This window comes from Triticum dicoccoides, chromosome 7B (assembly GCF_002162155.2).
Source record: "Triticum dicoccoides isolate Atlit2015 ecotype Zavitan chromosome 7B, WEW_v2.0, whole genome shotgun sequence".
Classification (NCBI taxonomy): Eukaryota; Viridiplantae; Streptophyta; class Magnoliopsida; order Poales; family Poaceae; genus Triticum; species Triticum dicoccoides.
Genome location: NC_041393.1, coordinates 467,498,280 through 467,510,384, shown reverse-complemented (window position 1 = coordinate 467,510,384; position 12,105 = coordinate 467,498,280). Strand labels below are relative to the sequence as shown.

Here is a 12,105-nt window from a genome sequence, read left to right as displayed (position 1 = left end):
AACGAACATGCCCTAACAAAAAAAAAACATGCCCTAACAAAACTTTCTCTTCCACGGCAAAAAGAAGAAAAAAAAAAGGCAGAGAAGAGTGTAAATCTTGTAACGCCGGCCGGGAACGTGAGCTTTGGACCGAACCGTCGCCAGCGACAGGCCCTCCCTCCGTCGTTTCCAAAGAAAAGATCGAAAAGATTTTAGCCCATCTGGGTTTTAGCTCCACAGCCACCGCCGCCATGGCCGTCATCCCACCCCTCTCCCTCCTCCTCCTCCTCATCCTCCTCCCCTAGCCTCGCGTCTGCCCCGAATGGCGAGCGCCTCCATCTCCTCTCTGTTCCTTGCGCCACCCGTATTCCCCTGCCAGATCGCCGGCCGCCCCACCCTCGCGCCCACGAGTCCCCCCGGCCGCCTAGCCCCCGCCCCCGGAATCCGTTCCTCGAGGCGCTTCGCGGCTGCCCGCTGCGAGGCCGCCCTCGTCCCGGCGTGGAGGCTCCGCGCGCCGCCCCGTCGCCGGAACGTGCTGCGCGACAAGGCCTCGCCGCCGCTGGTGGTTCGCCCTCCCAGCCACGAGGCCCTCCATTCTCGTCACCAGTCGGACAAGGACCGCCCTCCTCTGGTTGGTCGTACTGGAGAACCGCAGCCTGCTTCGTCCGATGATCACGCGTTACCGGATCCTGAGGAGAAATCGGACATTTCTGTTTGTCTAGATGCCGGTCCAAGTGGGAATGCAGTGGCTGAGTCCAACTTGGATGGCCCGAAGGATTTGGATTGGGATGCGGAGGAGAGCCATCTCTGCGGCAATGGGACTGGTCCCGTATTCAGTGTGTATGAAGACCCAGACGGCAATGCAGTGCACGTTGAGGTGAATGAGGATGAGATCTTTAGCAGGTGTGCGAGTGCTGATGGAGAAGGGAGTGGTGATTTGCAGTCCATATTATCTCGTACAAGAGTAATGGCTGAGCAGTTTGAAAGTGCCAAACGTGAGGTTCCAAAGAATAGCTCACTGTTTCGGTTTGTTGCTGCTGAGAAGAAGAAATCGGGTGTTGCCGATACTGATGCTTCAGTTGTGCAGACAAACGGGACTCCTTCGAGGGCTGTCGCATGGGGTGGTTTTGCAGCATTTTGTGGTGTGTGCATCGTATTGATCGCGTCCAAGTTGATTTGGAGGAACATCAAGGTACATTTTTCTAGTAAGTTGTTCCATGCACTTAGACCAGGGATGAAAGCTGGTCAATTGGACAAGGGTAACATCAAGGTAATCAGTAATGCACATAAGTTTCCAGGAGATTTACTGGTAAGACCGCAGTTAGAGAGGAGGGAATTGATGAACAACCTCAAAAAGGCCAAAATGTCAAGAGAGCGGTTTTCTTTCAGAAATATATTTAGCTGCAGTACTGTTGCAAATGATGACATTGCAAGAATAACTGAGATCAGAAGAATGGTGACTGATGTTCACACTCTAGAAGAAGGAAACCTTAGAAAAAGCAAAGGGGGAAACGATAATTCTGTTGTCTTTCCGCACCCAGTAGTTGCCACCGAGGAAACAATCTCAGCAAGTTATGTTGGACAATCCATATATGTTGATGACGTATCAGAGTTAGTCAGTAGTGAATTACCTAATATTAGTTCGTCCAATGGTATTACTGAGGAAAGTGTCAAGCAGCCTGTGGATTTTAAAAATGGAGCACCAATCATAGACATAAGTGTAAAAAACCAGTATGTCATTGGAGAAATTGAGCAGCCTGAGTACAGGTATAATGATGAGAGCACAGCTGATGCAAAGGATAGAACTTCTTTCATACATGCAACAGAAAAAGAACTACATATTTGTTCTGCAGATGATCATAATGTGAGTCCTAATACCATCAATACCCCATCACCTGAGTTTGAAAGAAAAGAACTGTTTGCTGAGGTAACTGCAAGTATTCAAGGATTAGAACCATCTGAGCTGTTCAGTAGTGACGAACAGATGATTCGTATAAATGATAGTGCTCATCAGACCATCAATAATGTTGTCCCAGAAACAACTGATGTTTTTTCACCTAATTGCTTTAATATTTCATCATCTGGGTTGAAATACAAGGGAGCATCCCTAGCCAATAGTGAAAATGATATCAATTGCATGCAAGAAACTGAAGCACCGACGACCTTTGCAAATGATGCTCAGACGGCTAACTGTGAAGACTTTGCTCATTGTGTAAGAATAATAGGTACAGAAGCAGGCAAAGATCTACTAATGACCGATATATCCACTATGAAATCACCTCAGCGAATCAGCAAAGAGCCTGTGGATTTGACGACAGATAACATGCAATCTATGCAAGAACCAGAACCATCCAACCATGATGACAAACAGATAAGTTATGCAAATGTGAGGAACCATAAGATAGACATAGTACACAATGAGACAAGGACTAGTTTAGAAACAGTTCCATTATATGCCCTACAAGAAGAAACAGTTCAACACAAAGGTGCAGAAGTTGAAATTTTGGAGAAGCAAGTGAAAATCACGTCCTCAAACAAAGAAGCCAGAGCGTATCTGAAAAAAGATAAAGCGAAACTACAGAAAGAAATGTGCAGTGATAAGCTACCTGGAACAAAGTTGTCAGCAGAAGGTGTACCTGGAACTGGCATTGTGGTTGATCCATCAAATGGTGTACAGAAAACTAAAAGAGTGGCACGCAAACGGCTGAAGAAAGTGCAAATCAATCAGGGAGTTGCAGAAATAGTCGCAGAACAAGATGTCGTTCACAATAGCAGCATGGTTGATCAGGTAAACAGTAGCCAGAATGTTAAAAGGACAAGAAGAGGAAACCAGACAAATGCATTTCGCACCCAAGGATCTCAAACAAGAGAAGAAATTCCAGAAACAGCTCTCATGGCAAGTTTACCTGATGATGCACCAAGATCTGAAAACATGAAGCCTCTTGGTGACGCAGATTCGTCTGCTGGAGCACTATCTTCAAAGGTATCAATAATAAACTATTGACTTGCAATATCCTTTGTAGGGCTGCTACTAATATGTTTCCAAAAGAGAATTTTAGTATGGTACTCTTTTAGCAGTATCATTCCTTAATTTGGAACTCTTCCTAAGGTCATCTTTCTAACAAGAACAAGGTAACAACAGTAGTGTAGAAGGATTAAGAAAAAAGTAGGTGTCAGGTGTAAACTAATGAACTCTTGATGGGCGAAAAACCTTGTAAGTAGGAAGTTATCGAATTTTCACCACATAATTATGATATACACCTAAAAATCCCGATTGGAAAGAGAGAAACTTGACACGCTATAGTGACAGGCGAGGGTGAGCGAAGCCCCGTTAGCTACAATTCTATATGTTCTTTTTTCACCTCTTTGATCTGCCTTATCACTACAGCCACGCATTGAGTGAAAGTGTAACTTGTGAGTAATATAAAAACATTTGCAATAACTCCCACAAAATGCTGCAGGAACAAGTGATTCTCTATGTAACACAGGATTTAACGTCTTTCAGTAACTATTCTGGAACATCCTATTTTTGATTGGACTGTACATTACTGGTTTGCTTAGGCAATAAATTCAAAGAAAACCATGACCTAATCCTTGAGCTCGTCCTTAATTGAGTAAATGCACTCATCGTCCTTGAACTCAGTCATGTAGATCCACGAACTTTATAACCAAGTATTCATCCATCTAAACTTCTTAGAGGCCGCACTAGAGGTTCATATCGGTTTTCAGTCTCTGACTGCTTACAGGTGTGTTGACTATGTAAGCATGGCATCCTTCCCAATTACATGATGGCATGTCTTCCTCATACTGCAAATTACTGGTTTACATTTACTTGCATGATGCTTAGTCTGGCGTTGGTCAATGGCTTGAAAAGTTTAGATGGATCTATATCTTCAGAACATAAATAATATCATTATCATATTTTCTCTTGTTTGTTTCTGAATCCTGGCGTTCCCATGTTTCTGTTGAAGGATGTTCTTATGGAATCTCAGCCAAGTAGGTTCAGTGCCCGTACGACGAGGAAGGAAGAGTTAAAACTCAACTGTCAGACTTCCGAAAGGGTGGAGGCAGCCACAACAGAAACTAAAACCAACATGCATGACTATAATGTCATGCATGAGGGATCAACTGATTTCAACAAGTCAAGGACGAAGATGGGTGTAGCTGCTGCCAAGAAGTCCACAAAGAGGTAGACGTTTTCCTAAGAACTCTCTTTTCTATTAAGTCAAAGACCATATAGAACGACTGTGATTGGTATGTACACACACTTGTCTGAAACTGTCTATTGCACTTCCTTTACAGAAAATCATTATCGAAGCGTACCAAGCCAAGTAATGCAGTGTCAAATAAAGACTCAAAGGAACCCACTGGTGACTGATGTGCCAGGAGATGTATAAAGTGTTCCAAGTAATGTCCTCTTTGTCTCCTTCATGCATAGGTAGGTACTAAAGCAGTTTCTGGAGAGTTGGCCCAATTAGTGTGTAGCAAATTTCTTGGCGAGGGATAGTGGCAATATTTGCAGTACAGACATAAACTGCAGAGGATAACTTCTCTCGTTAATCTGAGCAACGAGTTCATCTTTGTTGTTGATGAAAGGGGGTTGAGCTAACCAGGAATCATGGTAATGTATAGTCCAACTGGATGGTGTTCCAGTATTTTGCAACTAGTTGATGATCTATAGGTCCTATTCCATTTGAGTTGGAGCATCATTATGAAAGTTTAGTCAACAATAGCAAAGTCTCAGGTGTATACTCCAAACCATGTCATTGTCGAAGTGGCATCTATTTTAAACAGAAGCAGCAATAAAGTAAAATGTACCTTTTGGTCTGCAAAATCTAAAAATAAATGAAGAAAATTTTCAGAATTAGGCAGCAAGAGCGGATACTTGTAATATTGTTAAAAACTAACACAAACAACTCCATATGTTACATCAGAATTGCAAAATTATCCATTTTATCCGATTGAAAGTTATTTATAAGATGCAGCAACTACAAAAGAATTAAGTTTCAGCGATTTTTTTTTGTACAATCCTTGTGTGGTCGCAGATACTGTTAACGCATCAGTGTATTGCCAAGATGGGACCTAAAATTAGTCCTGTTAGTGGACCAAACTCACAAGCTTGACATCATATATTACATGGGACAGATGAACATGATATTTTTTTTGGTGGCTCAATCTGATGTAACTGGTAGACTTTTCTCTTGTGCACTGTGACAACTTGTACTTGGAATAACTATTACACATGGATATATGAGTAAGTGGATCAATACAGGAAACATTATAAGTGGTTTGCACCATTGGTTCTTTAACCTTTTCAGTTTTGGTATCAAGTTCCTAAACATGCATATTTGTTTTCCAAGCAACTGAACGTTTCTTAATTTTATCTACTACACCCATTAGTTACATAAAATATGTAGTAATGTGCTATGTGGAGAGACAACCTATTCAGTCAACGTTCGTTTTGGAACCAGATTGTCTTTAAAAGTCTAAAGTAGACACTGTAGGATTGAAATCAGTGTATGTCGTATGTTTCTTATGGAGATCATAACTCATTGCTGTCGCTCTTAGATTGCGTAATCTGTTGGTGAAATTTGCTTCCTATAAATAGCGCTCCTTCCACGGTTCCACGCCATCATTTTTTCGGGAAAATGCAAAGGATCTTTACATTTCTTTTCATTGAAAAGGTGTGAAGTCGGTTACAGTACAATCAGTGCACATCCCATGAAGGTGGCAGCACCACTCTGAGCCCAGCTGCTCCGGCCTTTACCCAGAAGGAGGCTTCCTCCTTGATCCGATCAACTGGCGTGTCAATGGAGGGCCTTGCGTTCTCGAAGTTCCATGCCATCATTGAGTTATTCTCCTAGTCAACAAGTCTCATTGTTGTATACCAAGGCACACCACAGGGAGCACTGCTGGAAGATGGCCTGGCGGCGGAGGCTTGGTTGGGGATGGGTTTAGGTCGTAGGTGAGGCTAATTTCTCATTTCTTATTGCTTGAATATACTGAATTCATGACTCCCTTCTATAGAGACGATCAATTAGGCTCAAGAAAACAATCTCCAACTTAAGGTAACAAACCTTGTCTAATGGGAGAGTAATAGTAGCAAATGGTAGAGAAGTAACTAATAGGTAGGTATGGGTGCAGCATATGTGCTACTAGCAGCTTGTGCTATGCATAAACAAGGACTCCAGGACTAGTACAACAGTTAACTGCAGTGTTAGCCAAAGCAATTAGTAGGCCTAAAAATTGTTATACCTTGTTTTGGGTAAAATAATACTAGTTAATTGTTGGGTTAGCCAAAGCAGTTTTATTTATATGATTAAAATTGTTTACTTTGTATTGGTTGGAGGGAGTCCCACTAGCAAGCTAGTGTGATGGACACCCCCACAAAAAATAAATTTAATATTATTGTGGGCACATGACCCACATATCAGATATTAAACTTAGAATAACTGATACTACACTTCATCTTAGCCAGAAGGACCAGAAAGGTATGCTTTGAAATGATGTCTTGTGTCTCATATGGCTCTCTCGACCCCTTCACTGTGTTGCATGGGCGAGGTTGTACTAAACAAACTGAAGTCAGCTACAAAGAAACCTGTCTCTGCCTCCCTAATATTTTCTCCCGTTTTGCGCCTGTTAGAACAACTAAAGGATGCAGGCCCAGCAGCCTCAAGAGCCCTAAAGAGCCTTCTTAGTTAGTTTTTCATACAGACTAAAAAAAAGTTAGTTTTTCATACTCATGGTCTCACGCCGACTTAAAAAAAACTCATGTCCTCACGGAAGCCCAAAAGAACATAATTAATTAACTATTGCTGGCATCTGGCAGCTCATCCAAGAATTCATATCTTCGCCTGGATTAGCAAGGTTTCCTAAAGTAGTTCGTTTAAAGATATGATAAAATCAAGCTTTTGTCATTTGAGTGTGCAGGGATTCAATTTGAAAAACTTGATGAATCTGTGAAAGCTATAGGAACGACAACTAATCAGCTCCAGATAACAACTTTGGAAGATAGCTCTCATTGCAAGCATGGAATAAAAACGTTGAGAAATAAGCTGGCAGGTAATTCTCTGCAATGTCCATGCCGTATTCACAAGCTTGCAAAAAGTGTGAGCCACCATGTGGTGCTAAATGTTAAGTACAGATATTCGTACAACTTGGAAAATGCAGTTTCTACACAGGGATGCAGTGCTATTCTGTTGAAATGAAATAGTACGGACAGCCATCACTTGCAAATATTCAGAAGATCAACTATAGCAGCACTCAAATATTGATAGATAGGTTCCTTCTGTTAGAAAACGAGAGACAGGTTCTACTCAGAAGTAAGACAATCTGACACGTTCATAGGCAAATCTAACCTAGATAATGCTTCCCAAGTGATAATAACAAGTTGAACCATCCTTGTCTTCTGCTTGATGACGCACCTAGCAACAAGAAACTGATTTCAGGTGAGTACAAATAAATGTCTCTGATTCATATGCATTCTTGACATAGGGGTGAAGTTGCTATTCTACTGAACTGAATATAGTACAGAAAGCCATCGCTTGCAAATATTCAGTAGGTCAACTCTACCAGCACATAAAACTTGATAGATAGGTTCTGTTTAGAAGGAAAGCAATCTCACACATTCATAGGCAAATTTGTTTTGATAATGTTTCCAAGTGAAAATAAAGTTAAATCATCCTATCAAATCTTCTATTTGATTTTTTAATGGATAACCTGCTTGATGATGCAGCTAGCAACAAGAAATTGCTTTCAGCTGAGTCCAAAGAAATCTAAAAATTGTTTAGTTTGTATTGGTTGGGGTGCGCCTGGCCTAGGCAATAGTGCAACACCCAGGCGACACACGAGGGCCCCACTAGCAAGCTAGTGTGGTGGACCCTCCCCCACAAAAAATAAATTTAATATCGTTGTGGGCGCATGGCCCACATATCAGATATTAAACTGATAAGAACAGATACTACACTTGATCTTAGCCAAAAGGCCGAGAAAGGTATGCTTTAGAACCTTGCCCTCCGCCTCCTCTTATAGCTTTATTGGGCGACTGCGCTGCTTGCAAGGGCGAGGTGGGACTAAACAAGTTAACAGGGAGTCATTAGAAACCTGCCTGTGCGTTTCTCCACTATTGCTTCCGTTTTGGACTTCTTGGCCCAACTAAAGAATAGTAGCCCAGATGCCTCAACAGGCCGGCAATTATGTGGCTTAACTCATAGTCACGGCCTGATCATGGTAGTACATAATTAGCTGTCAAGTACTAGTAAACGAGTTAATAGTTAATTAACTAATTCCCTAAAGAAAAGTTAATTAACTATTGCTGGCTCCTGCAACTCATCCAAGAATTCATATCTGGTTAAAAACGTTTCCTAAATTAGTTTATTTAGATATAATAATATAATAAAAGCAAGTTTTTGTCATTTGGGTGTTCAGGGATTTAACTTCAAGAAGTCGATGAACCCGTGAAAGCTATTGAAACGAAATCTAAACCACCCCAATTAGCATTTCTGGCAGAGAATTCTCACTGTTCCTGCCAGTTCAGTGTGCCAGCCACTTCCTGAATTTATTCTTAGTGTGCAGTGGCACACCGCGCTCCGTTGGTGGTTCGAGAGTTGTTTTTCTTGGTGCAGAAAACAGTACTCCCTCTGTCTCAAAATGTAAGACATTTTTTTGACACTGATATAGTGTCAAAAAATGTCTTACATTTTGAGACAAAGGGAGTGTGTGTTACAGTTGTTTACTTGCAAAATTTATACATGGTTCACACTACAACAACCACACAACTTCTAGAACCTCAGGTACAGTTCAATCTTAACATATGAAGGATATATCAGTTACAGTACCATATTCACTACGCAAGCTTTGGAAACATCAATCTGAAAATCCGATCTTCTTGCTAGCTCAAGGGATCATTTATCCTTCAGATTTGTTGACAAGTATTATCACATGCATCTGTGCTTTGTCCTCTTTTTAGCTATGCCCATTATCCTTCAAACAGATCTGACAGCAGCTCTTCAAGATCTTCAGGGGTGTACTTCATAAGCTTTGGAGCTTTGTTTTTGTGATTCTCAAGGTATGTACTGTAAGCCTGAACAAGCTTCTCTGATACTGATTTACGCATATTGGACCGGAGCAGAGGATTTTCAACTTTCCATGTCTTCTGAGTCAAGTAAGTTTTCTCAAATTGCAGGTTAAATATTTGCAGTGTTGGTAGGCTAGAAAAGATTGGGATTTTGTTGGTCTTTACATGGAAGCAATACATGACAGATTCCCAAGAAATGTTGATGAACGATGAGATATGGTCCTTCGTTTGGTCTTGGTGCTTCAGAACCCAATCATCTCCTAGAAGATACCTTATCTTTGAGCCTTCTACTTGATGCAACACAAAGTTCACGTTATTCACCATGAACATTTGTTTTAACCCTGCATCTTTATATCGCTGAGATTCTTTCTCAAGCATAATTTCCAAGTGAGAGATCAAGGTAGCAACAATATCTTGCAGCGTCTCCATTGCAACCTTGCCATCCTGTTCACCACCGACAAGTATGATCTTGAGAGAGGTGCCGTTGTCCAGAAGTGACATGATGTATTTTAACAAGTATTTGGTGATCTCATGGATACCACCACCTTGGGGGACCACGTCAGATGTATAGTCCAAGATCATGTCTTTGAGCACCTGAAGACCACTACTTATGCTTCTTCGCAAATCATGCAGTGCGTTTCCAAACCTTTCTTATAGCGATGCACCTCTTTTCGGGCATAATTCATCTACAAACTGAGCGAAGTGTTGCAACAGGAAAGGGAATATATTCTTGGGCAGGACCAGCAACAGGTTAGCAAGCGCTTCGTGGACTCGTATCATGGCAACGACGTGATCTGGGTGTGGTGCTGTCGAAGTTACCACTTGTATCAAAGAAAACACAGACTCCAAGAGCCGGATATTTGAGTTCACCTTTGACCCCGTTGAAGATCTTGCCCAGCGACTGATCTCCTTGATAGAAGTAGTTACGTTCTTGAGCAGCTTTGATGGTGAACAGAGGTCTGGATGCTCCCAGCCATTGATTTCTTGCTTAGGGAACTTCGCTCCTGATTCAAGAAGATCCTGATGCTGCTGAAGCTTCTTTCCCTGTATGAATTCCGTACCTCCTGTGGACTGTGGTTGCTAGTGCTGGGTTTTCTTGCTTAGGGAACTTCGCTGCTGATTCCGGAAGATCCTGATGCTGCTGATGCTTCTGTCCCTGTGTGAAGTCAGGAGCTCCTGTGGCTGCTAGCGCCGGCGTGTGATCCTGATGCTGCTGAAGCTTCTTTCCCTGTGTGAATTCAGGAGTTCCTGTGGCTGCTAGCGCCGGCTTGTGCTCACCGGCATGTCCGGCTGAAACTATATGCCGGATCGCGGCGGGGCTTATTGCTGCGACCGCAAAGGGGTTTGGGGTGGCAGGTGTGCTGCAGCCTGTGGAGATGGAGGAGCTGGGGCAGCTACTCAGCGTCGGAGTAGAAACATAGCTGCTCACGGTGGATGCAGGGCTCCTTGGGAACGCCATTTCCAACTCTGCAGGGGCTGGATGAGGTTTTGCGCCAGCAACCAGCTGCTGAACTCTTGTAAGCTTCCTCTCAGCCACGTTCTCGCAAAAAAAGAAAAAAAAACTGATAAGCGCGTCGAGGGGTGCCATATAACTAATTTTAAGTGGCTGACAATAATACCTGAAGGATGAGGTGCCAGACAATGACCACTTCTTGGCTTGATGTTGGGCGGCCAGCATCATTTTGTGAAGAGAAGAACGATGTATAGGAGAGATATGAAGGGGTGATTTTGATGGATATATTTTGAGTTTTTTGTGGATCTTATATTGGATTGGGTTAAATATGCATATTCTGCAAGAACCCGGTTGATGGGTAGATATCAGGTGGCCACCGTTCACATGCTCCATGCTCCAAATTTTGAAAAGTCACATTTGGATGTTTCAAAAAATTCTGAATTTTTTTATGGATGTTCACAATACATATGTCCATAACCCGTAAAAAAATCGGATTAAAATTTGAAATATACATTGGGAAACAAAACGACAAATTCATATGTGACCCTATTCATGTTTTGCCTTGTTTTGAGAAAAAGGGTTTCCCCCGCTTTATAAATAAAGCAACAATCACCGAGCAAGTCGATACAAACACACACCCCACACCAACACAACACACACACCCAAGGCAGATACAAGGACGCTGAAAACAGCAACATCACCCCAAACTACTCATTTTAGATTTGTTTTGACACTATTCATTTTAGATTTGTCTTTCTTGTTTTGCAATGTGTGTTTTGAATTTGGATCTAATTTTCTTAGGGTCTGTAGTCACATGCCTTGTGAACATTCACAAAAAATCCCGAATTTTTCAAAACATTTAAGTATGACTTTTCAATATTTGCCCCGCCCCCCAGGTATATGTAACAAAGTTACAAGGTCAGGTCATTGACCTGTCGTTCCCTATTGTCTTGGGTAAAGGTCATTGACCTGTCGTTCCCTATTGTCTCGGGTAAATGAACTTTCCCGCAGGAAGGCTCACACGAACGAACAATGTTTTTCCTTAGCATTTCCTTCAAAAATCTCCCAAATTGTCATGCTATAAGAGCATCTACAACCGGACTTGACAAATTCGATCCCTCAACGCGTCTGCGGACACTAACAGGTCACGCTTCAAATTTCCCTTCTCACAACTGGACACCTCAATTAACATACCTCAAATCCATACAAACTCCTGCAACTTACATCAACGATGCATTACACAAGTCCGGCTACTACATCAGGACATGCCATCAGACTACCAAAAAACTGGCATGCTCATCATGCCTTTCAAGAGTGAAATGTTCCTGCATATTCATATATGTACCATATTTATAGGCTTTGTATACCAAAATTCGTCCTTCTCACGGAAGTAGCGGTCGAAGACGCAGTACGGATCGAGCCGGATCTGCTCATCATCGGAGCTGTCCGACCCGTCGTTGTCCTCCTTCTCCTCCTTGGGGGGCAATCCGACCATGGCATGAACCGCTCGATTCTGCTCTCGGGCGAGGATGCGTGTGCACCTCCACTGCCGCTTCTTTACAATGTGGTCGGGGATGGCTTCCTCCTTTACCCCCTC

General features: G+C 42.4%; 3 protein-coding genes, 1 non-coding gene and 1 pseudogene across 4 annotated transcripts; 1 reads left to right on the top strand and 4 right to left on the bottom strand.

Moving 5' to 3' along the window:
* Window positions 1–180: 180 nt before the first annotated feature.
* On the top strand, window positions 181–4,839 carry LOC119340196. Its single transcript, XM_037612096.1, has 3 exons — window positions 181–2,962; window positions 3,951–4,168; window positions 4,282–4,839. The coding sequence occupies exons 1-3, from the start codon at window positions 302–304 to the stop codon at window positions 4,355–4,357; spliced, it is 2,955 nt and encodes a 984-aa protein (XP_037467993.1). The 5' UTR covers window positions 181–301; the 3' UTR covers window positions 4,358–4,839.
* A 1,426-nt stretch (window positions 4,840–6,265) lies between these two features.
* Window positions 6,266–6,474, bottom strand: LOC119342285 (annotated as a pseudogene).
* Window positions 6,475–7,779: 1,305 nt separating this feature from the next.
* LOC119342268 lies at window positions 7,780–7,976 on the bottom strand. The gene has a single exon (XR_005165502.1). It is a non-coding gene; the product is annotated as a U2 spliceosomal RNA (small nuclear RNA).
* A 781-nt stretch (window positions 7,977–8,757) lies between these two features.
* On the bottom strand, window positions 8,758–9,674 carry LOC119335252 (exocyst complex component EXO70E2-like). Its single transcript, XM_037607401.1, has one exon. The coding sequence runs from the start codon at window positions 9,635–9,637 to the stop codon at window positions 8,957–8,959; it is 681 nt and encodes a 226-aa protein (XP_037463298.1). The 5' UTR covers window positions 9,638–9,674; the 3' UTR covers window positions 8,758–8,956.
* A 371-nt stretch (window positions 9,675–10,045) lies between these two features.
* Window positions 10,046–10,602, bottom strand: LOC119335253. The gene has a single exon (XM_037607402.1). The coding sequence runs from the start codon at window positions 10,512–10,514 to the stop codon at window positions 10,065–10,067; it is 450 nt and encodes a 149-aa protein (XP_037463299.1). The 5' UTR covers window positions 10,515–10,602; the 3' UTR covers window positions 10,046–10,064.
* Window positions 10,603–12,105: the final 1,503 nt, after the last annotated feature.